The sequence below is a fragment of the Protopterus annectens genome, chromosome 9.part0 (genome assembly GCF_019279795.1).
Source record: "Protopterus annectens isolate FY-2018-M chromosome 9.part0, PAN1.0, whole genome shotgun sequence".
NCBI lineage: Eukaryota > Metazoa > Chordata > Ceratodontiformes > Protopteridae > Protopterus > Protopterus annectens.
Genome location: NC_056743.1, coordinates 368,984,223 through 369,009,835, shown reverse-complemented (window position 1 = coordinate 369,009,835; position 25,613 = coordinate 368,984,223). Strand labels below are relative to the sequence as shown.

The window sequence follows — 25,613 nt, the reverse complement described above, 5'->3', positions numbered from 1 at the left end:
AGTTATTACATTTGGGTAATCTGCTTGCAGGTAGCCCTCAGTCGGCCTGGTTAACAAAGTCTTGGGTCCTGCATCGATTGCTGTCCCTTCTTCCATGAAGTCAGGTCGTCAGGGGTATAAACATGCAGTAGACGGCATTACATCAGTTTTTCTTGCCCCAGATGTCAGGTGGCCCCCTAATGGGAAGCAATTAAATATAAAAGTAAAAAGATATACCTCCAACAAAAAAGCAAATATACCAAAAAGGCTTTTAAGCATAGTAAAGGAAAGTAGAGGTATAGTCAAAAGAAGTTAGGGGGCTGGAGGGAGGGTAACCAGGACTGCAACAGTGAATACACTCGAACATCTACATTTATGTTAAGTGTACACAACTGTACTATGTTCTTCGTGTTTCACTGTTGCAGTCATTACATTTGGGTAGATTCCCAAAGCTATGGTTGTGAGGAGGAATTTAGATAGCATTAGGGCCAGCTATAAGGCCCTGCAAGACTGCAGTGGCAAAGCCAGCTCTGGATTTTGAGAAAAGTGGATGAGAGAAGAGGGGAGAGGTTCTGTGTTATAAAGAGCCGAAATGGCTGAGGCGAGGATTTTAATGGAGGAAAAAGACAAGCCCTTGTGTAACATCTCAGTCAAGTACTGTAAAATCTGAGGTAAATTGGGCGCTGCTCATCCCTTGAGACTGGTTCCAGGTGCAGAATCTTTTCCATTTTTCAGCATAAGATTTTCTAATACTAGGCCTCCTTGCCTCTAAAATGATATCCATCACAGGTTTGCTGAGAGATGGTAAAGGAGAGATTAAGTAATTAGCCAGGCTGCAAAATTCAGTGTTAGAGCTGAGCTGGCATGGAGATAACTGTGACACACTGCGCAGGAGGGGGTACCAGTGTTGGCACGGCCAGTCTGGAGCAATCAAAATCATCCTTAGTTTGTCCTGTTTGATTTTTAGTAGTACTTTGGAGAGCAGAGGCAGAGGAGGGAAGGCATAGACTGATATGTTTTTCCAGCTGAAGGACAGAGCATCCACTTTCCAGGCTTGTTTGTGGGGTGTCCTTATGCAAAATTTCTGGGTAGAGGCAAACAGGTCTATATCTGGGCTCCCCCACTTGCTTGTCAACATGTTGAAAATCCTTGGTTCCAGTTTCCACTCGTGTGGGTCCAGGAGTTTTCTGCTTAGTCCATCTGCCAGTGTGTTTAATTTTCCTGGTAGGAATTGGGCTTGTAGGTGTACTTGGTAGCTCAAGGCTGTGTTCCACAATGCCACGGCTAATCGGCAGAGGGGTAAGAATGTGTACCCCCCTGCTTGTTTATGTACCACATAACAGTGGTGTTGTCCGTCTTTACTATTAGTTGTCCTGGAAGAATGTGGTCCTTGAAGGCTGTCAGAGCATTCTGTATAGCTAACATTTCTTTTTGATTGATATGCAGGTGCATTTGACTTGGGTTCCATTTGCCCTGAATGCACTTCCCTGCCAGGTGAGCCCCCCCATGCATAGTCTGATGCGTCTGTTGTTAGTGTCTGGGCGGCAGGGGGTGGTGTGAAAGGTAGTCCCTTGTTTTGGTGGCAGGCCTCAGCCCACCAAAGGAACTCTAGGCGTAGGCAAGGTATGATAGGAATCATTGTTTTTAGGTCTTGAGAATGTTGACACCACAGGCTTTTTAGATACCACTGTAGTTTCTTCATATGCAGTCTTGCATATGGAATTAGAAGACTGCAGGAGGCCATGAACCCCAAAGGCTTGCAGTATTTGTCTTGCAGATAGCAGGGTTTTTGTGGCCACTTGTTTGAAGTAGGTTGTCAAATGAATTTGTTTCTCTGGCGTGAGGTAAGCCATCTGGGAAGTTGTATTCAAGCTTGCTCCCAGGAATATAATTTGTTGACAGGGTATCAGGTGTGATTTCTTTTCGTTTATGGTGTACCCCAGACAAGTTAGAACCCTTTGTATAAAGGCCAGATGATTCAAAAGTATGTCCTGGCTTTCTGCCTGAATTAGAAAATCGCCCAGGTATGGGTATATTTGAATATTTATTTGCCTGCAAAATGCAATAACTGGAGCTAGGTACTTTGTGAATACCCTGGGCGCAGTAGATAAGCCAAAGGGCAGTGCAGAGAACTGATAGTGCATGTAGCCTGCTTTGAAGCATAGGTATCTTCTGCAAGATTCCCTGATTGGGATGTGCAGGTATGCTTTTTTTTAAATCTATTGTTGCCAACCAGGCATCGTTGCCTAGCATAGGAAGTAAATGATGAAGAGTCAGCATCTTGAATTTTGGAATCTCCAAAAAGGTGTTTAGAGTAGACCGGTCCAGGACAGGATGCCATGGATTGTCGTTTCTGGGTACCAGGAAAAGTCTGGAGTAAAAACCTTGTCCCTTTTCCTCTTCTGGTACCAGTTGAATAGCCCCCATGCTTAAGAGAGAAAGTACTTGTTTTTGGGCCTCTGCTCACTGATTTTGGGGGGTAGGTCCGGCCACCCGCTTGGTGTTGGCAACATGTGGAAGTGAAATATGTATCCCTGGGACACTATATTTAAAACCCATTTGTCCTGGGTAATGAGATCCCAATTCTTTGCATGAAGAGCAATCGTTCCCACCAAAGGGCCAGTCAGTTGATAAGTGCTAGTAGAAGCCTTAATGCCCTTGGGACCCTGTGAAATAGTCTCTGGATCTGCAATAGGATTTTTAAAAAGGAACTTGTGGGACTCAGGGACCCTGTAGTATCTGTCAGGTTTTCTGGGAGCAGGAGGCAGGGAATCAGGGGCCAAACTAGATTCCGAAAAAGCATCAACAACAATGTCTGGTACAGGAGGAATAGCTAAAGGCCTATGCTGAGGTAGGAGAAGGAAATCCCTAAGCCTTTTTTTTGAATCAGAAAAATCCTGGCTTTCCCAGTGGAAATGCTCCTTTAGAGTATGTAAGGTTTCCCCAAAAGAAAAATCCTCAAGAGGGGAAGCAGAGGGAAAGGAGTCCTCTGCATCAGAATCTTCATAAGTAGATAAGGGCAAATCCAGATCATCAGAAGAATCAGAAACAACAGAATCCTGATCAGAAGATTCATAATCAACTTCAGTCCTAGGCCTCTTAGAAGTGAGGGGATTGGCTACCCCTGATTAGAGTTATTAGATCTTCAGCCATTCTTACAATTTGTTTTTTAGGCATAGAGGCCTGAGCATGTGGCCTGGGCGTCGGTTTTTTAGGCATGGATCGAGATTTAGGCCTAAGTAAAGAAGGAGGCATCGGTTTAATATGCAAGTCTGTAGGCCTGAATACACCCTCTGCACAGCAGCTCAGGACCCATCCAAGGTACAGACATCCGCGGGTTCCATAGTTGACGCATCTTGCAACATACCGGACTCCAAATGGGTCTTAATAGAGGCCTGCAAATCAGAAGTAGTGGGTATCAGGGGCTGCGAAAGCGCCTCACTGAGAACTGGCGAACTGGTGACTGGCTTAGGAGAAGCGTCGTCGGCAGTTTTGGACCTCGGCAGCCTCTTTCTTTATCTTTGCGTTTTTTCGGAATCCCGGTTGTCGGATGGCTAACCAACGACATTTCTGGATAATTAAACAGAGAAATGAAAAATTTAAAGGAGAAAATAAACCAACAACGGATAGTGCGCTGATTAAATAAAGTACAAAACCGACAGTAAGGTATGTTGTGGTCAGGGCCTAGGCAAGGAATACAGTACGAATGAAAATCTTTATGAGGTATTTGCTTTCAACAAGTAATGCAATTATTAACTTTTACTGACATCGGTCAGGAGCAAGAAAAAGTTTCCCCAATAGGGTACTTAGCTTTAGTTGAAGACTTCGGTTCTGAAACTCGAAAACGAAAATTACAGGAGTCGGCCGACCAGCACTTGCGAAATGCTTCTGCTTCGGGCACCACACGGCAAGAAAGACTGATGTAATGGTGTCGCCTGCATGTTTTATATCCCTGACGACCTGACATCATGGGAGAAGGGATAGCAACCGACGCAGGACCCAAGACTTTGTTAATCAGGCTGACTGAGGGCTACCTGCAAGCAGATAACCCAAACGTAATGACTGCAACAGTGAAACATGAAGAACATCAGCCAGGTATTCCAGGATCAGAGGAAGGGTAGGCTGAGAAGAAGATTCCCCTCTAGCCTGCATCCAATGAGAGAATCTTTCCCATTTGCCAGCGTAAGACTTCCTAGTGCTAGGCCTCCTGGCCTCCCTCAGCACGTCAGCCATCTGCTGGGAAAGGGAAGAAGAAAAGGATGGAGTCATACAATGAGCCATGCTGCCAAATGGAGAGACTGAAGATGAGGATGTAGAATGTTTCCCCCTTCCTGAACCAAAAGATCTGGCTTCAGAGGAAGATGCCAAGGAAGAAATTGGGCGAGACTGCGAAGCAGTGGATAGCACTGCTGTCTGGGCCAGTCCGGAGCTATGAGAATAGTCCTAAATCGTTTGTCCCTGATCTTCAATAATACTCTGGGAAGAAAAGGAAGAGGAGGGAAGGCATAAACTGGCAGCAGCGTCCAAGGGAAGGACAGAGCATCCACTTTCCAGGCTCTGCTGTGATGCTGTCTGGTGCAAAAAAGAACTAGAAGATGGTTGTCTGGTGAGAAGAAAAGATCCACTTGAGGAGTGCCCCAGCGTTGAATGATGCTGTAAAAAACTGCTCTGTTCAGCTGCCACTCGTGAGGATCCAGTGTCTGTCTGCTCAACTGCTCTGCCAAAACATTGAGCCTTCCTGGAAGAAACTGAGCCAGGCCCAGGGAAGCTGCTATGGACCAAAGACTCGTGCTCTGTCTGCACAGGAGTCAAGAATGAGTCCCTCTCTACTTGCTGATGTACCACATGACTGTGGTGTTGTCTATCCTGACAAGAAGGGTCCCTGGAGAAAGAAGATGCTTGAAAGCTAATAAGGCCTGCTGAACTGCTATCAACTCCTTTAAATTTATGTGCAGGTGCATCTGCTGGGGATTCCAACTTCCTTGTATGCATCTGCCGTCCAGGTGAGCTCCCCAGGCGTAGTCCGATGAGTTTGTGGTAAGAACTTGAGTGTGAAGGGGTGGGCAAAAAGGCATGCCTTTGTTCTGTAGACAGGCTGCAGCCCACCACAGAAACTCTGTCTGCAGACATGGAAGCAAAGGAATTATCACCATCCAGGTCCTGTGTGTGTTGACACCAAATGTTCTTAAGGTACCATTGCAATTTCCTCATATGCAGTCTTGCATATGGAATCATGAGAATGCAAGAGGCCATGAATCCCAGAGCTTGCAGGTATTTCCTTGCAGGGAGCTGGGACAGGCTTGCCAAGTCCTTGAAGTAAACTGAAAGAGTTGTATGCTTCTCCTGGGTGAGATGTATCATCTGGGTGGCTATGCTCAGACTCACTCCCAGGAATGTTATCTCTTTGGATGGCACCATTTTTGATTTTTCCTCATTGAGACTGTAACCCAGGGAAGAGAGTTTTTAAAAATTCTAGATCCTTTAACAGCTGTTCCTGAGAATTTGCTTGAATTAGACAGTCATCCAAGTATGGATAAATCTGAATTTTCTTCTGCCTGCAAAAAGTAATGACTGGAGCCAGGCACTTTGTGAAAAGTCTGGGAGCAGTACATAAGCCAAAGGGCAGCACAGAGATTTGATAATGTTGCTTGCCCACCATGAAACGAAGGTATTGCCTGCAACTTTCCCTGATAGGAATGTGTAGATAAGCTTCTTTGAGAGATCAAACGTTACCAGCCAGGAATCCTTTTCTAACATTGGCAGCAACTGATGCAGAGTGAGCATTTTGAACTTTGGAATCATCAAGAAAGAGTTCAGGATGGATAGATCTAGGATAGGACGCCAGGTACCTTCTTTATTTTGGAACTAGGACTTCCTGCTGAGCAGGAACTGATTCTATTGCTCCCAGATGTAACAGAGACAAAATTTGCTTTTCTACTTCTGCCCTTTGGTTTTGAGGAGCATCCGGGAATCCTTTGGGTACTGGAAAGGTGTGGAAAGAAAACTTGTGTCCTAGGGATACAGTTCTGGATTTGTTGCCCGTGATGGTGGCCCACACATTTGCAAAAAGGGCCAACCTTCCCCCTAAAGGACTCTCAGGGCAGGCAAGAACAGGCAGAAGTTGGACAGAGTCATTGAGACTGTTTAGATTGAGATGTAGGCTTAGAACTTCCTGCCTTGTAAGAGGAAGCCTGCCAACGCTTAGACCTTTGAGGGGTAGCCACATGTCCCCTAGAAGATTTGTAACCTCTAGTCTTAGAACAGTTCTGTCTACTGGTATCAGGGAACGTCCAACTCTTAAAGGGTAATTCCTGCTAAAGTGAGGAGGCTGAACTTGCAGAAAATCTTTAACTGTCTGCATAGACTTGGCTTTGCCTTCCATCTTCTTGAGCACTTCCTCTGCTTTGCTGCCAAAAAGACTGTCCTTATGCAAAGGTACATCTAAAAGTTTAGCCTTGACAGGCTTTTGGTAGGGGCTACTACCTGAGCCAAGTGTGCCTTCTAATAACACAGCCAGTAGCCGTAGCCCTACAGGCTTCTAGAATGCCAAAACCACAATGTAATGAATGTTTATTGACAAGACTGGCAGAATTCAGCAAATCCTGCATATCCTTACTCTCCGCCAACAGAGGCACACTTGCTATTCTAGAATTAACAGCTTCCAAGGTGTGCTGCTGGTACTTCAGCATATGAAAAAGACAATTAGCAGACCTAACAGCAACAGTGGCAGAGGTATAAACCTTTTTACCCCACCTATCTAGGTTCCTAGATTCCCTGTCAGAAGGAACAGGATTTTTAGTAACAGTGGCCTTAACTCCTTTAGGGCCTTGAGAAATAACCTCTGGATCAGCCAACAGATTCCAGAAAAGAAAGAAATGAGAATCAGGGACTCTGTAGTACCTGTTAGGTTTCCTGGGAGCAAGAGGAACCGAATTTGGAGTCAAGGAATTTTCCAGAAAAATATCATCAACCACTTCAAACACAGGTGGAATAGCCAACGGCTTATGCTGAGGCAAATCCAAAAACTCCCTAATCCTTTTCTTAGAAATAGGATAATCCTGACTTTCCCATTTAAAATGTTCCCTGAGAGTATTTAAAGTATCACCAAAACAGAAATCTTCTGGGGGAGAAGCAGAAGGGATGGACGCCTCTGTGTCTGAATCCTCAAAAGGAGAGAAAGCCTGAGAAACTGCCTCTTCATCAACAGAAATGCTAGAAGTATCAGAACCTGAATAAGACAAACCCTCAGGAGAGACAACCCTACCTCTTTTTAAAGGAGGAGGCTGTGAACTCCTAATAAGAGTCAAAAGGTCATCAGCCATTTTAACCATTTGAGAATGAGGAGAACGAGCAGAAACTGGAGCCTGTTTCTTCACAGGCTTACGACTGGAAGATTTACCTGCAAGTCTGAAGGACTCAGGAGGCCTGGCAACCGCCAGAGGTGCAGCTGAAGTCGTCGGTATGAGCTTGCTGTCTGAACGAAGAACGGAGGCCTCAGACACAGGAGTCAGCTTAGCGGCTCCGGATCCAGCTGAAGAGGCAACAGGCGGAAGGTCAGAAGGCAAAATGGAAGCCAGAGGCCTGGGGGCCTCTAAAATGGTCTCAACTGAGGCCTGCGGTTGAAAATCTGTGGGCTGCAGGGGCTGCAAAGGCGCCTCACTAGCTACCGCATGACTACCAACTTAACATCATCCGAGGACATGACCTTCAAAAGCCTGTTGCGGTCCTTATCCTTACGTTTCTTGGGGATAACCGAAGCCTGAATACCAGCGGACGTAATACCGACAAATTTAGGCCAAACTCCAAAATGTTTAGCTAAAAGCTTAGCCCGTTGACGAATAGTACGCAGATTAAAGGAAGCACAGAGATCACAATTAGGAACGTCGTGGTCAAGGCCTAAACAAATAATACAATATGAATGAAAATCTTAATGCGGAATTTGCTTTCCACAGGTAAGACAATTATTAACCTTTTCTGACATTCATTAAGGCAAGAAAAGAGGATCCCCAACAGGGTACTTATCTGTAGTTGACAAACTTTGTAGCCGGAAACAAAAAAGGTTAACTGCCGACCGGCACTCTTGCAAGAAATGCTTCTGCTTTGGGCAAGGAAGACTGAGGAAGTGACATTGGCTGCCTCCTTTTGACACCCTTTACAACCGACGACATCGAATGTCATTTTTACTTACCCTTTGGTATTCTGGCCGATTGAGGGCTATCGAGAGCCGGATAACCCATTGGGTTAGGACTGAAACAGTGAAACACGATGAACATCAGACATTGCTACTATGTATGGCACATAGCACGGCAATTAAAAACACATTCCCTATTCGTTCTAGGGTGTATAAACTTGTTATCCATAACTATATATTTACAGCATATACAGTCATGGCAAGGACACGTACCATATCTACTGCTTATTGACCTTTTCTCTTTATTATAAAAATCCATCTCCTTTTAGCGCAGTCTATTCTTCAAATTGCTACAATTTCTATATGCAAAACTAGATTTCTCCCCAATTACCTGTTTTAGGTCTGACATAGACTTTAATATACTCCACTTCTTATAAATGATGTTGTCAACACCAGCTGTCTTTCTATTAAAGGTAGCTGTATATCTAAGAGAGTTACCATTTATTGGTCTGTTACAAGATTCAGCGGAGGGTAAGATATTACTAAAAATGGTCTTGCATATTAATCTCTATAAAGCATTATCTCATCCGTAGTCTGTTTCAAAAGATCAGCTGTATAACCACTCTCCTTAATGTCTTGGGCCATCTCACTCATTTCTGCTCAAATAAAGAAATTATTTTTTTACAGGTAATATTAATGAAAACTCCAGACCATATTGATACTTGCAAACACAAGAAAAAAGTCAGGGCTAATCAATACACACACAGACATAGCATGCATGCACCTCATGTTTTCCAAGGTTAGCTATGTCCACCGGCTCAGTATATGTGGTATCATTAATTACCATCTCTGCACAAATCTGGGCCTTTCCTTTTAGGTTATGGCTGTAACTACAGAATGCCTTGTGGTTGGCCTTTGTTGAGGAAGCTAATTTGGACTTGTAGTTTGCTTTGGAGGACTTCACAAGAAGTCTTATTTGCTTGTTTAAGCTGAGGAGGGAATATTTCCAGTTTAGGAAATCTCACTCCCTCTTACTCGGACAGCAATTTCTTCCTCTTATTGTAAAGCCTGTTACTGGCAGTTGTCCACCAGGCAGTTTTCTCTTCCTTGAGGAGGCTTGTTTTGGTCCTATCAGGTATGGCCGAGTCAATGCAGTTATACAGTTGTTTGTATAAAGTATTGGTGTGGAGCTCGGTATAGTTGCCAGTCCCATCTGAGGGAGGAGGTGCAGTGAAGCTATTTATACCATGCCGTAAGAGGTTATAATATGCTTTGGAGAAGCTGTTTTTAGTTTAGTTGGTCCGGGTGGGGGGGGGGGGGGTAGGTGTGATAGTTACTTCGAGTGAGACTAATTTGTGGTCAGATCTCACCACGGAGGACGTCACAGTGGGGGTGCTAAAGTGGTTCCCCATATTGGCAAGTAACAGATCCAGGATGTTGGCACCCCTTGTGGGGGTGTCAACCAGTTGGTCTAAGGCACCGAAGTTAACGAAGTCAAGGAACCTTTAGGCAAGCGAGTTTGAGCACAAGTAATTTACCGAGTCAATGGATGGGTAGTTAAACTCGCCCAAAACCATGGTGTTTGGATGCATCTTGATACACTCAAGTAGATCCAAATAGGCTGTCCTGATTCAAGGAGGAGGTCCTTTAGCTGGCAATTGGTGTCTTACCAACAGTTAATTGCACCTGAAGTGTCTCCAGGGAGTCATACTGTTTAACCATTATGGAGGTGTATTTGTCTTTAATGAATATTGATACACCGCCTCACTTAGTTTTCACACCTTCAGTTTGAGGTCTGAACATGTGGAAGGAGGTGTAACCCAGTACGCCTGGGCTGCGCTCCACAGCCTTGAACCATTTCACCGTGACTGCACGAATGTCTGAGTCTTCCAAGGTGAGGGCAGCTTCCAGTGAGTGTAGTTTCATGTTGAGACTCCTAGCGTTTAGCAGCATAACCTTGAGGTTGTTTTTACGTTAGGAATTTTGTTCTTGAGACGCTGCCTAAAAAGAGGTTGGCAAGAGCCTTAGCCAGTAGCTGAAATGCCAGGGGTGACAGATGAAGACAATCTCTGGCAAAGCATCGGAGTCTGTTGATCATGTCATCCCAGGTTGACAGATAGTGGATCCCCTAAGAATTACACCAGAAGCTAAGCCAATTATTGAAGTCAATCATTTTCTGTTTGAATTGAGGCATCATTCTAGGTGAAGGTAAAATGCTGCTGAAGGCTAGGGAAAACCTGCCTGAGATACAGACCGAGAGCTCAGTCATGTCTCTCTTCATATGGTCCAGAGAGGTACAGCTCAAGTTATTCTCACCAACATGGACTATGAAGGAGTCATAACAGTACTTTTGTTGAGAGACTTGAGTGCATGTGTGATATGGCATATCCTGGCACCTGACAGCTGACCATGACCTTTTCCTTATCCAGTTATTCAGCCTGGTCAGTGGGACATCAGTGTGTCTCATGATGGAATCGCCTATGACTAATATATGTTTGATTTTGTGTTTTGCCTTAAGGGTTTGACCGGTGAGACACTGGTGCGCCAGCTATAATGTGTTTTGCAGAGGAAGTATTTTGTGTACCGTGCTTGTGTTTGTGGGGTCTCTGGTGTTTAGGTATGGTTTCTGGTGAGGACCTCCACATATGTCGGTATGTGTGATGTGGGTTTAGGTGGAGTAGAAAGTGAGGTGTGCATGCTGACAACCCGCTCTTTGTCATATATATTGACTGGTGTGTGAGACAGCATGGATTCAAGGTTCTTAATATAGTTACTTCCCTCACATGTTGTGTTTGTGTGGAGTCCAAGGCTGTCAGTGAACATGTGACAGTTGCTACACTGCCTCAGGATGCCCATGTCGACCAAGCTGGCTGGAAAAACTGTAGGAAATTGTCCATCCACAATGATAGGTAAATTTATATGATCAGGAAAAGAAGTCACACTTTGGAGTGGCTAAAGGGTGAGAGCTGTGCTGGAAACTCTGAGGCTAGGCTTAGTGGTCCACCTAACAGTAGAGCAGGGCCATGAGAAATGTCTGGAGGATCACAAGCCAAGTGCCAAGGGAAAATTTAAAAAACAAAACGTTTGCATCTATAACCACTACACATGGCAATACACGATGGAGTGCTACACTCGAACAAATGCAAATGTGGGCCGTGAATAAAACAAAAAAAATACCCTTTTTAACTCATTTTATGATTTGGTGAGGTCGATTTTCTTGTATCTGGTGCCTTGTTAAAGGACACCAGGGAACTCAAGCTTCTTAAATGCAGTGATAAAGAATTCCACCACCTTCCAGCTCTAATAGGAAATATCATAGAAAGGAAGATGGAATTTGGTCATGAAACCATTGCTAATTTGTTTGTATTCCTAAAGTATGGACAGGAAAATGAAATTCCTAACTATTTGCTGTGCACCCGCTGTTAATATGTGTAAGTTCAACTTTTAGATTCTCCCTGTTGGAAGGGAATTTGAGGATGGCACCCAGTTTTCAACAACATACACACTTGATTAACCTGAAATCTCTGCCGTCGATTTGGAGACTAGAGACGTATAGGCACACAGCAGAGGTTTAAGTACAAATCCTTTTGGAACTCCAGTACTTGCCTTTGTGGTTACCTTCAGACTGGTTTATCAGTCTACAACATGAAATCATCAACAATAGGCTAAATGCACAGCATAGGATGCTGGGAATTTTCTTCTCAGATGTCTTCTCAAAAGGCTGTGGGTTGGACTAAGTAGGACAAAGAAAATAAACGATTAGGATGTTTTCCCAACAACAGTGGAAATGTGTTTTTTGTTTCTCCTACTGCATGACAAGGATAAGTTAACAGAAACAGCACTGACCTGGAGTATTTATCCAGTCAAATGAAAAGTGGGTAAGACATAGATACAATCTGAAGCACGAGGATAACTGCTGTAACTATGGCTACCTGATCACAAAGCACAGCAGAAATACTAGCTGACAAAAGATGCAAGAACACTAACTTCACCAAATCATAACATGTGAACAAGGCATAGACATATGCGCCAGACCTTCGCTACAGACATCACTGTCAGACTGCCAGCATATCAAGACTCTGACCAACCACTCTACCAGTGGAAAAAGGTGCCAACTAAGAGTCACAGTCTGTCCAGAATCATAGAGTACCGTAAATTAAGTTTGGCTGGGACTGACAGAGAGAAGAAATAACCAAAGATTCTACTGCGGATGGAGCCATCTTGGACAATCCTGATGGCAAAGGCACACTGTAAGCTAGTATGTTGCATTACCAACTATGGGTAATATGTCTTAAACAAGTGCTTTACTACTTTGGTGACAGAAGCGGAATTTGCTCACTAAGGGACAAAATAGAAAACCAGAACAGCAAAGGAAGCGGTTGGTTCATTAAAAGTGATCTTAGAACTTGGGACTTGAACAGAGAGAGAGAGACAGAGATTTTTTTTTTATCTGAACTCGAAAAAGTTACAGTGCTGCTTCATTCTTTTGCTATCCACTTGCACATTTTCTATTCGGACTTGTATGCCTCAGTGTTTCTCTGACTCTCTCTCTCCTTCAGTTCAGTATATCTCTAGACTTTCTTTGGACTTACTAGCTTCAACCTGTTAATTTTTAGTACAGAGGATTAAGGCTGCATTACCTGTACTCCATGGGTTAATTTCCCTTAGTCTCTAAATGCCCTACTGTACAACTACAGTCATTGTTCATAGGTAGGTACTAGGCTATTGGCCCTAGGGCCTATACAAGCCTAGCCAAAAATGTACCCTGGCTTTCGCCACCCAAGAAAATTATTTTTCTGTGCCCCTGTCAAGCAGAACCACAGAAGTGATCCCTGGGGTGAATTTCCTATTACCCATCCAATCATCAAGATTTTTCTTGAGTGCTAATGAGGAGCCCTGTTTGACATAGATAGGTAGTCTGTTCCAGAGTATGGGAAGTCTCTGGGACAGGAATCTATCCCTCCAGCATGTTCTGTTTATTGTGGTGACAAGGTTTAGGTCCCTACAGCGTGTAGCTCGGAGGGATTGGGATTTCTTTAAGTGGAGCATGTCCAACAGCTCTGGGTTTGACATAGCTTTGTATGCTAGGCAGAGATCGCCTCTGAGTAGGCGATATGCGACGGAGTAAAGCTGGAGTTTTTTTAGATGGTCTGCGTAAGGCATCTGTTTGAGGCCAGTAATCCCCTTTGTAAGGTATTTTTGCAGCCTTTCCAGTTGTTGTAGATGTCTTGTGAGGTACATACCAAAAGGGGCATTGTACTCTACAATGGGTCTAATGAGTGATGAGTAGAGGGGAACAATGACCTCTTTTTTTCTGGATGAGAAACCTTTTGTGATGAGGTGTGCCACGTAGAAGGATTTCCTGACCACTTTGGCGATGTGACTATCAAAGGAGAGACTACTGTCCACCTGTGTCCCAAGGTCTCATCACACTTTCGGTGTTAAGTAGACTACCACCTATGTGGTAGTTCATGGGTACAGAATTTTTACCAAAGGGGATGACAATGTACTTTTTGGCATTGAGCTTGAGACCATGTCTTTGACACCAGGCATCTGTCTCAGTGAGGCCCTTTTGTAGGATGTCCACATCGTTAGGAGTTTCAATTATGACTCCTAGTTTGCAGTCATCTGTGAATTTAGTTAGCCAAAGACCTTCTGTTTTAGCCTGTACTTCAGAGAAGTAGATACCAAACAGGAGAGGACCCAGGACTGAACCCTGCGGTACTCCACTTGTCACTGGTCTGAAGTCTGATTTGGAGTCTGCTAATTTCAGTGTGGGTTCTTTCAGTAAGCCAGTTGGCAACCCATCTTGTGACATAGGGATTTATACCTAGTTTAGTGAATTTATCTATAATTCCAGAGTGGGGGATGGTGTTGAACACCTTGGCGAGATCTAGATAGGCTGTGTGAATCACCTTACCCTCATCTATGGCTTTGGTGACTACTTGAAAGAAGTCTATCAGGTTTAGGAGACATGATCTGCCTTTTACAAACCCAAACTGTGTGGGGTCCAGGGTTTGGAGATCGCCAATGTCTTTCTTTATGAGTTCCATGATGATAGGTTCCATGGCCTTGCAGACAAGGCTCGTCAGGCTAATGGGGCAGTAGTTCCCGGGGTCTGTTGTGGCCCCCCCTTTGTGGAGTGGGATAACTGTCGCGGTGCGCCATTCAATGGGCACAAAGCCTGAAGTGAGGCTATGATTGAACATGGTACTTAGGTGGGGTGCCTGTTCATCCTGTAGTTCATGTAGAAGGCAGCCTGGGATGTTGTCAGGTCCATTGGATGCTGTGTTCTTGACTTTGGAGAGTGAAGTTTTTACCTGTGCAGCTGTGATTACAGGAACTTTGCATTCTTCTGGTATAAAGATGGACCCTTTAGGGGTGACAGGGGGGGGTAAAGTTAGCACTGAACCTATCTGCCAGGATGATGGCAATATCAGTTGGTTCTGTATATTTAGTGTCATTGTGCTGTAACTCAAGCAGATCTGAGTGTTGCCATTGAGATTTTTGACATAGTTATAGAATGCTTTGTGGTTGTCTTTAGAATCAGTGGCAATTTTGTTTTCATAACTAGCTTTGGAGGATTTTATGAGGGGTCTCAGCTTCTTACTGAGGCTGACCAGAGAGTTCCTCCAATCGTGGGATTTTACTCTTTTTTGCAACAGTTTCTTTCTTCTGTTGTAGATTTTGTTTACGGCCGAAGACCACCAGATTGGCTTCCTTTTTTTGGAGGCTAGCATCTTGGTTCTGTTAGGGATAGCACGATCCATGCACGCGTGTAAGTGCTTATAAAGTTCATTTGTGTACGATTCAGCAGTCGTACCTCTATTGTCAATCTGCATGGGTGTCATGAAGTTTGCCACTTCTGTCTTAAGAAGAGTGAAGTTGGCTTTGGAGAAATTTTTTACGGTTGTTTTCCTAATGGGGGGTGGGAGCGGGATGTGGATGTCTAGGGTGATTAGCTTGTGGTCGGATCTGACCAACGAGGAGCTGACCTCTGGTGTGGAACACCGGTCACCCATGTTGGTGATGACCAGGTCTAGGATATTGCTGTCTCTGGTGGGGGTGTGGATAAGTTGATCCAAAGAGTTGGAATTGATGATTTCCAGAAAACGTTGAGCAAAAGTGTTGGTACATGAGTAGTTTTCCCGGTTAATGGTAGGGTAGTTGAAATCACCCATTATTAGAGTGTTGGGTTGTACCTTAATATTTTCCAGTGAATCAAGAAAAGAAGAGTAGGAATCCTGGGGCATGGTGGGGGGTCTGTAGCAAGCTACAATCTGGATTGCGGTTTTGCCCAGAGTTAGTTGAACTTGGATAATCTCAGATGCATTATGCTGAGCAATTAGCTTGGAGGTGTGGATATCCCTAATGAATATGGACACACCTCCACCTTTAGTGTTTCGGTCCGGGTTTGGTGGCTGAAAGGTGTGGTATGAATTATAGCCTGGTAATGCAGGGGTGCTCTCCAGAGCTTTGAACCAGGTCTCTGTCACTGCACAGATGTCAATGTTCTCCATTTTAAGGAGTGTCTCGAGTGAGTGCATTTTGAGGTTTAGACTTCTAGCACTGAGTAGTATTACCCTCAGATTTTGCTTGCTTGTACCTGTTACGGTGGTGAATTTGTCATTTGAACCTTGCCTAAAAAAGGCACTATAGGGATGGCAAGAGCCTTTGCCAGTATCTGGAATCCCAAGGGTTGTTGCTGGACTGCCCCAAAAAAAGGGCATGCAGAACTGTATCTAGGTCAGCTGACAACTTCAGCAATCCCAAGAGTGGTGCTGAGGTTGAGGATCAAAAAGCAGTCGTGCAAGATCAGCATCTCTTCTGAAGTTCTGATTCCAGCACCAAATGGAGGCAGCCCTTCCCTTCCCTTTGCCCAACCCAACCTATCCGTTGGGCAAACTTTGTTAACAAAAAAGCCTTAACTTCTCATTAGAATGCAAATTTTTGCCCAGGCCCCAAGTCTTTTAAGGGAATCACCACAACAAATGCACTTCAACTCACATTACTCTAAAGCCCTGTAGAAAAAGGAAGATAATGTGCTTATGGCACACAAGGAAAATCTGTTAAAATCAAGTCAAGTTAAAATATTTTCACTAGTGCTGGTTAACTTAAATGGCTTTTTCTTTTCAAGCAGGTACGGTCTTCCTGTGGTCTCATTTTTTTTTCAGGAACTGCTGTTACGGTCAGATCGCAAATAAAAGACAAATGATTTGCGAGTGAAATGTGAGGAATTATGACTGTAGTGGCATTTACAGGTTCATAAGAGATTACTAGGCTAACTGATCAAGAACCCTTACAAACCTAGTTAGTTTTACCCAGATTTTACCCAATTTTTTTATCCCTAGGGGAAGATAACTAGTGTTACAGAAAGAGGGGTTCTGACTATTTTTAGACTGCCTTTGCCCATAATGGACATGGGTGCCACTGCAGGAATGAATTTGCAACTTCTCATCCATTGTTCCAGACTGGGCTTGAAGACGGCCAGGGAAGGGTTCTGCTTCATGTAAACAGGAAAGCCTATTCCAAGAGGAGGGACAATCTCTGGGACACATCTGTCTCTCCAGGATGATAAATTCATGTCAGGCATCTGGTTTTAGATCCTTGGAGCGGATAACACTCGTGCAGTTAGTTCTGTGAATATGCAACATGTTCATCAGAATTGGGTCAGAGACTGCCTTGCAGGTCAAGCACATCATCCATCTATAATCAGTGGAAAACTGAATAAAGTGATAGTTTTTTCATTTGTTTTATAAATTGGGCCATATATAGCAAGTTGGTTATACCCTGTTTTTTTTTTTTATGAGAAACCTCTGAGGACACCAGCAACTGTTGCAAGTGCCTCGCAAGGTACATGCCAAAAGGTGCACTGTACTCAGTTACTGAACTGATGAGGGCAGAGTACAGTGGTATTATAACACCTTCAGATCTGGATGCCATACCCTTACTTATAAGTTGAGCCACACAGAATTTCCACACCATCATGCACACATTGTCAAAGTTCAGATTACTATCTGACTACCCAGATCTTTCACTACTGGGTCCACTCTTAGGGGGGTTGCTATCAATGTCATAATTTGCAGACATATTTGATTTCCCAGAGAGTATTATTACACATTTCTTCGCATTTAGTTTGAGAACATGGTTCTGACACCAATTATTAGTCCGCATCAGACCTTTTTGTAGGATATCAGCATTGTTTCGGGAGTCAGTGATTGTCCCTAGCTTGCAGTTATCAGCAAATTCGGTCAACCAAAGACCATCTACATTTGCATTTAATATCTGAGAAGTATATCCCAAACAGGAGGTTGCCCAGCACTCAGCACTGTGGTACTCCACTAATGACTGGCCTGTTGATGGATTTGGATTCTTCCACTCTAACAACACTTCCTATCCGTAAGCCATCTGGCTATCCACCTGGTGACACACAGGTTTATGCCCAATTTTGAGAGTTTATCTATAACACCTGAGACAGGTACTGAATCAAATGCCTTGGCCAGTGCAAGGTAGACGGTGTGCACTGTCTTACCTTCATCCATGGCCTTGGTGACTTTTTCAAAGTCATCCACAAGATCAAGCAGGCAGGATCTGCCCCTTACAAAGCCGAAATAGGTTGGTTCTAGAATCTGATTAGTCTTATTCACTGCAAGCAGTGGTAAAGCTAACTAGTAAACAGTAAAAAGTTAAATATGAGAAGGTGGGTGGTAGTCTTCACAGAGTATGAAATCAGAATCAGCCTTCATACGTCACTGAGCAACAGGCACAGCCAGTAATGTACGAGCCAATCCCTCTCATGTACTGATTACTGCTTTGGAAACTTTACAGAAAGTCACATCTGACCAAGTTCTGCTAATGCAATATGATGCAAGAGCTTCCTGAAAATACATCTGGCAGACATTACCTACCTCTGCATGCCAGGAAGACTTTACAGCACAAGAAGTGATAACACAGGGATAACAGTTTTTACCATTCAGAAATCAGAGTAAATGTAGGGTGCAGTAAGGTGAGGCAGCACTTGTACTGTCAAGAAGGTTAAGCACAAAGGGGGTCATGCACCAAAAGATATATGACAGTACAAATTCACACAAGAAAGTGAAGCAAATAACCTTAAGTGGTGAAATCCTAAACCAGAAATACTTTCTCTAATACTTCTACAGCTGTGACAACTTACCAGCAAGTCAGAATGTGGGATGGAAAGCAGAAGCTTAATGAACGTCTGTAATGCATTGTCTAGTGCATCATCACCATAGAGACGGAAGACACCAAAGTTGACATAATTTCCACTAAGCGCTGCCTTCAGCATAGAAAAGCAAATAGAAATTCCCTTTAGTTTTAGTGCATAAACCTGATCCTTTGGGAGTTCACCTAGGGTCAGGATGTGATTACCTGTAAGGAGACAAGAAAGTACAGTTATGCAAGCACTCACAGCAGATCTTTAAGAGAGGTTCTTCCAGCAGGTAGCACATACAGACACGATGCACGTCAGGCTATCCTCATCTTCAGCGCAACAAATTTTGCTGCTTTCAAGGAACTGTAAGTATCCAATAAGGGCCACGTGGTCATACAACACAAATACTCCCGTCAGTCTCTTTTTGAAAGGAGAACTACTTAAAAACAAGTAATGACATGCAAGTACCCACCATATCAGCAGATCTTTCAGAGACTTCTCCTGTCAAATAACAAAATTTCACTATTACAATCTTGCTGGCACAGAGAGCAGGGCGTCTACTGAATCAGAGATTGTTTAGTAGTTTGAGTGCTAGAGGGCAGATACCTGGAGGAAAGGGTGATAAGCCAGTGCCTATTCACCTTGCTCAGGGAAGGGTCTGGGAAGAATCGTGCTTCTGTGGAAGACTTAGTGGATGGCTAGATGTCTAACCCTAAGGTCGGTGTTCTTGGAGAGTACATATCATTAAACCTATCAGTATGGTGTGGAAGGAAGTGCACACCCACAATGCGCAACTCCAATGTCATCCAAATGTACCCCCAATAAAAAAGCAGGGTTAAGGCAAATTAAAAAAAAATAGTGCCTGCATTAATGGAAACTACCCCCAAACACTTCACTATCACCACAGTCCCAAATTTCTAACTACTGCAACACTTACACACAAGAACACTAAGGAAGGTCAGTACAGTACAAGCTTCATAGGCCACATAACATCTCAAGGTGATGCTTACATTGTAACTACACACGTAGGTATCAAGTTCAACAACTTCCACTACGCTAAACACAGGACAGAGTATGAGTAAGTCCCTCAAGCTACATTTATGACAAGTACTCTAGTACATATACTGTCTTACACTTATTTTATTTTTTTATTTATGTAAATTTGTTTAGTAAATGTAAATTATTTTTTAGTTATTGTCCCAACAAATTTCAAGGCAGTTTAACTAAAGGACCCCCTGAAAAAAGGCAAACAAATGCAAGGAATGTCCAGAATGAGAAACATTTTAAAGAGGGCTGTATTCCTAGAGTGCCAATCCAACTAAAAGTAGTAAAGGCATGTACAGATGGACATGCGGCTACTACAACACAAATGACCACACAATACATCTGAACAGCATAAACTAAAGGACATCACTACCAAAGTTAACCTCCAACAGCACCATAAAAAGCCAATGACAACTGCAGTACTGGAAAATAAAGCCACTGCACAGATGTGGAAGTTAAGTGCAACATCTGTTTATCAACTGCTTTTCCGCTCCTGTGTGCAGGAAATGAGACAGAAGGTCAATACTGTTTTTCTAAACATTTTTACCCAAAACCAAATAAAATCAATGCGGTCATTAAACAAAGGATAAGCAAACTGCCCTTATTCTGAACTTTTTGAACAACAGAGGGTGAAAGGGGATCTTCAAAACAACACTGGAAGGAAATAAACATTACATTACACATCCCATAAGCACCACGACTCCTTGCTTACGAGAACTGGTCTTTCCAAATAAACTTGGGCCTGAGTTGAAAACCACTAGCAGCAGTGCATTCTAAGAGATAAACCAAACATTCATAGGAGAAGATAGCAGCACAAAAGAAAGAGAGAAAATCCTTTCAATCATAAACTGCAGCTTCGTCTGAGCCAGGGGTATGATACCCAACAGATCATGTGAAGCAAACAAGGCCAAGGAGATAACCTTCATACTGAAGTAAATTAAGAGCATAAAGATGTCAGAATAGGCAAAGTAAACACAGCCACACTTAAATGAATCAATTGTATAGAGGGATAAAGCCAAGGCCATGGTTAATATAACCCAAATGCTGCTTTGAAGGATAACCGGGAGTTAGACTAAGCAAACAATCATGATGGTTGCCTGTATGATGGCCCCAGTTGGAGAGTTTATATTCAACTGTCAACAAAATGAAAATGACATTAAGAAAAAAAACAACTGCTGATACTAATGCAAGGCCAATCTCCTTCATTTGGGGATTAAAGGCAGAACACATTTAGGGTTTTCTAGCCACAAGAAAAATCTTAATATACCCTTACTAAGACAATGGGAAGCAGAAAACAGAATAATGGAGCAGAGTACCAGTTTTCCTGTAGGGTGGAATAAGATGAAAGATATTAACATTACACTGGTTACCATTTGCACCGATTTTCTGAATGAACAGCAGTATTAACCATAAAACCAAAAAGGTGGCAAATTGTGCTAAAACCAACAATAAAACCAAGAAAAGCACCAATAGGACAAATGGAAACCACGATAATTTCTTGACAAGTTACGCGCTTTAATCAAATAAAAATTTACGTCATCAGAACAGAGAGAACACAGAGCCAAAATTTTAAATACACTAAAAACGTTATCAATAGGTTCAAAACACACCAATCACCATCCATTGTCTTGAATAAATTAATAATTTAAGTATCAGTACAACTCAGAAATTAAAGGCATATGTGTTAAACATATTAAAACCTATAAATGTTAACAGCAAAAAGATACATTATAAGAATATAAAAGTATCAAAATTAAATTATATTTTCCCAGCTTTTTCTTTTAACGCTGGTGCAATAGATATAAAATCATTCAAACCAGGGTGTAAGTTAGCAGGCAACCTCAATTTCCACATTAATTCTCTTTTGTTCAGAATATTCTTCCAGTCACCACCTCTAGGGTTTATTTGTATAACATCCAAGATGCCAAATTTGAAATCAAAAAAATTCTCTCACACTTTACTATGTCTGTACAAGGCATTAGTCTCCCTTTCATTTTTTTATGTCGTACAAATGTTCATAAATCCTGGACTTGAGAGCCCTCTCAGTCTTTCCGACATAAAATCCCATACAGGCAATGCACTTAGCCAGATATACTATCCTATTAGTGAGGCAGTTCCCCTTCTTAAAAAATACTGTATCCCTAGTCCTGTTATTTAAAACCACACTAGGTGCCTGCATAATAAAACTGCACTGGGAACAGCACCCACAAATTTTAGTACCTTCCTTTTTGATTTGGCTTCCATTTGAATTGCCGCCTTCTAACGTTAGCTTCAAGTTGCGCCCCACTTTAGTAGAAAATAAGGGCGTCTCCTCCACTGCTTGGAATATTTCATTGCTAGTTCTAAAAATACTCCAATTCTTATTTTAAATATTTTTTATTCCACTGTATACGGGGCTATATTGTACAACAAAAGCTTGGGTAAAATTACCTGGCAATTCAACATTTGTAGCCATATTGGTATCCTGGGTCTCAAAAAGTCCCCTACCCAATAATGGCTTATATTTTGAGCCCCATTCATTGAGAATTCTTTGTAAAATGTTTTCCACCAACTCAAAGGGATACCCTCTGTCTACAAACATATTTCTTAAAATTTTAAACTCGATTACATCTTCTTTGTTGAAAGTCATCCGAGCAATTATAATAGCCTGTCCCTTAACGATACTTCTTTTCTGAAAAAGGGGATGATGACTATTAAAATGAAGATATGAACTGCAAAAAGTTTTCTTACAATACACCTTGGATTAAAACCTTCTTTATCTTTAGATATAATAGTGTCCAAATAGTGTATCTCTGTATCATGATATTCATAAATAAATTCAAGAAGGTGGTAGTACTATTCAAGTATTCAATAAAGCTCGGAATGTTACCTTTGTCACCTTTCCACAAAATAAAGATATCATCCAAGAATCTACTGTATAACAAAATCTCGAAGTAAAACCTACTTTTACAAATATGTTCCATTTCCCATATGCATAAACGGGGCCACAAGCTGCCCCCATAGCAACCTCTTTTATCTGTTGGTAATACTGCCCTTCAACAAAAATATAATTATTATCTAATACCAGGGCCATAATCTCACAAACAAGGTTGACCTGTTCATGGGACAAGCTGGAACAAGCAAAAAGCATTTCTTTGAAATATTCCAGCACCTCTTTCCTGGGGATACAGGAAAACAAATCCTGAACATCAATGGTTAAGAAAGTAACCCCAGATGACCAGAAGCCTGGTTTAATTTGACTTAAAAAGTCCCATGAATCTTTAGTAAGATGAGGAATTCCTTCCACAATATTTTTGACCATCTTGTCTAAAAATACTGCCAGATTGTGGGTTTTAATCCACCAGCCACCACTATCGGCCTGAAGGGGGAGCCAAAACTTATTTGTGGACCTTAGGAATACCAAACAATCCTGGCACTTTAGGGAATGAATTCAAAAGAAATTTGTAGGTATCCTGACTAATTCTCTGTTCTAAAATATATTCCTCCAAAAAACTGTCTATACTCTGGTAGGAAATGTTGATTTGATTCTTGGAGACCTGTAAGTAGTTTTCCTCATTAAACAAAATGTTCTGCACAATAATGTTGTAATCTTCAGTGTTAAACACTACAATCCCCCACCCTTGTCTGGGGACATGATACGAATCTCTCAATTTATTCAATAGATCTCTCCCTTTCTGATTCAAGTTGTGGTAAACCTTTTTCTCTGTCCACAACTTATAAATATCTTCTTTGACTGCTTTTTCAAAAGTTTCTACCAAACAATGAAAGGGGGGGGGAGGTTGTAGACACTACTTTTTTTTAAGAAAATAAGAACTCCGACTTGCACTACCCACCTTTGTTTTTTGAAATTTAACTTCCTGCTACACAACTGTACATCAAGTAACACCTCCCCTATGTCAGGAATTCTAGTGGGGAAAAAGCCCTTAGAAAAAAAGAGAAAAAAACTCTTCACAAATGAACATGTTGGTGTAATTGTAAATGTTGAAGCCTTGGGAGGTATTAACAATTTTGGAATAGGCATCGTCTAATATCTGCCCCTCCCTCTGTAAAAATTGCCCCTTTGGGGAGGAAAAGTTGCATTGTAATAATGTTGAATTCCCTGTTTCCTGTTCGCTATTTTTTCCGAGCATCTCAAGGTAGGAAAATCCTCCTGTTCAGGATATTCCTCAATAGATGGACTGTCAAGGTGAACTCCACCCTCACCTTCATCAAATTCAGAATAAACCCCTACATCATTAAAGGATTGGCTGGGTCCCCTATAATCTAAACCTTGCCTGTCAATTAACAATTTACTGGTGGGATATACTGTTTTAAACTGGTATTGCTTAATATCCCTATCTAGGTTTCTCTTCTTTTTAAAAAAATTGCATGTTACACTTTTTCTCAACCCTGCCAATAACTTTATAATAAAGTTCTTCATACTGTTGAAACAATAAATCATCCAGAATACAGAGGGGTTAAGTTCCTCTACCTCTTTTTATAATTTAACCTTCATTTGTTCCTGAAATAAAACTACTTTGTTAAGCAATTCAGTCCCCCATTTGTCAAATAAACTAAAAAAATCCTTAATCATATTAGAGTCATAGTACAAACCAAAGGGAAATTTGAAAACACGTAACCCTTGGGGAACCACTTTCAAACGTATACATTCATTGAAATGTGCCATTTCCAAAGTCTTAAGCTTGTATAACTTTTTTTTTTCAAAAGCAAAAATCATGTCTTTCAATGAGTGGTAGTTACAACCATCAGGAGAAGGAAACTTGCCATTATTCCTGCAAAAATAAGCCCCACTGCGTTCGGAGGATACAGAAGATTCACCATGATGGATTACAGCTTCTATGGTGATGTCATTACGGCCTCGAGACCCACGAGAGCTGGCATCCCCTTCAAAGTTACCGTTCTCCTGCGAACGGTGTTTAGAAGCAACAGAACTTCCCTTATTGTTAGGGCTAAGCTCTGGTAGGCAAGAATTGGTAGATTTTGGGAAAAAAGTTCAATAAGCTGAGTCAGTTCACCTTTCAGCTCGGCAACATCTCTTTTTAACTCCAGGATCTCCACAGACTGCCCTGTTGGGGTTTGCCATTGGACATTGGCACAGGGCAGTCTGATGGTTCTAATGGCAATGGAGTGGTGTATTTCAACAATGACATTGAAATCATTCAAGCAGACGAGCCGCACATGCAGCAGAAACCGCCTAATGTAAATAAAGGTACTGTTTATCACAATTTATCGAATGTGAGGTCCCAGACTTTTGGAACTGCTTCTGGCAAGGTAGGGGATTCTAAAAATGTTTCCAGTTCCCCTAAGACTACTAGGGAGGGGAATTCTAAGTTTAAAGTCCTCCTAAACAAAAACTATATTTTTCAGGAGCCTAACGGCAATTGTGGAGCCAATATTGAGGGCAGGAAAGATGAAACTAGTAACTACCACTCATTGAAAGACATGATTTTTGCTTTTGAAAAAAAGGTATACAAGCTTAAGACATTGCAAATAGAAATGGTATATTTCAATGAATGTATACGTTTGAAACTGGTTTCCCAAGGGTTATGTGTTTTCAAATTTCCCTTTGGTTTGTACTATGACTCTAAAATGATTAAGGATTTTGTTGGTTTATTTGACAAATGGGGGACTGAATTGCTTAACAAACTAATTTTCTTTCAGGAACAAATGAAGGTTAAATTACAAAAAGACGTAGAGGAACTAAACCTCTGTATTCTGGATGATTTGTTGTTTCAAGTCTTCCTAGACACTCTAAACTCCCTTGCCCCTCTTAGACACAAGAGGATAAAAACTAATACAGCTCCTTGGCTATCCAAAGATACTAACAAAATTATGCACCAAAGGGACAAACTTTGGAAGCTCTACCAAAAAGACAAACTTCCCAATACCCTGCTCCAATACAAACAGCACCGTAACCTAGCAAAGCAGCTAATTACCAAGGACAAAAAATCCTACTATATCAAACTCCAGTCCAACAACAAAACCCCCCAAGCAATTCTGGAAATCAATAATCTCACTGCTTAATCCAAAAATAATCCCTGTCCTGACCCAAGCAAATCGAACTTTGATCTAGCCTCTGAATTTAACTCATTCTTAGAAACTATTTCTGACCTGACTAGGACCTTCCCCAACAATAACCCTCCAGCCCCTCTCTCTTCCTCATCCAACCCCATTAATAACTCTTCCCCTCTTGTTCAACTTCAAACCTGTCTCTACTAACTCCATAAAAAGAATACTATCCAAACTTAAACCATGCTCTAATACTCCTGATAATATTCCCTCTGCCCT

General features: G+C 42.2%; 1 protein-coding gene across 1 annotated transcript in view; it reads right to left on the bottom strand.

Moving 5' to 3' along the window:
- XPO7 (exportin 7) overlaps positions 1-25,613 on the bottom strand; it is a 4,001,819-nt gene that overhangs the window by 848,530 nt on the left and 3,127,676 nt on the right. Inside the window, exon 22 of the mRNA XM_044082110.1 lies at positions 18,285-18,499. Within this exon, the coding sequence (XP_043938045.1) occupies positions 18,285-18,499 (215 nt within the window). The remainder of the gene's footprint in view (positions 1-18,284; positions 18,500-25,613) is intronic.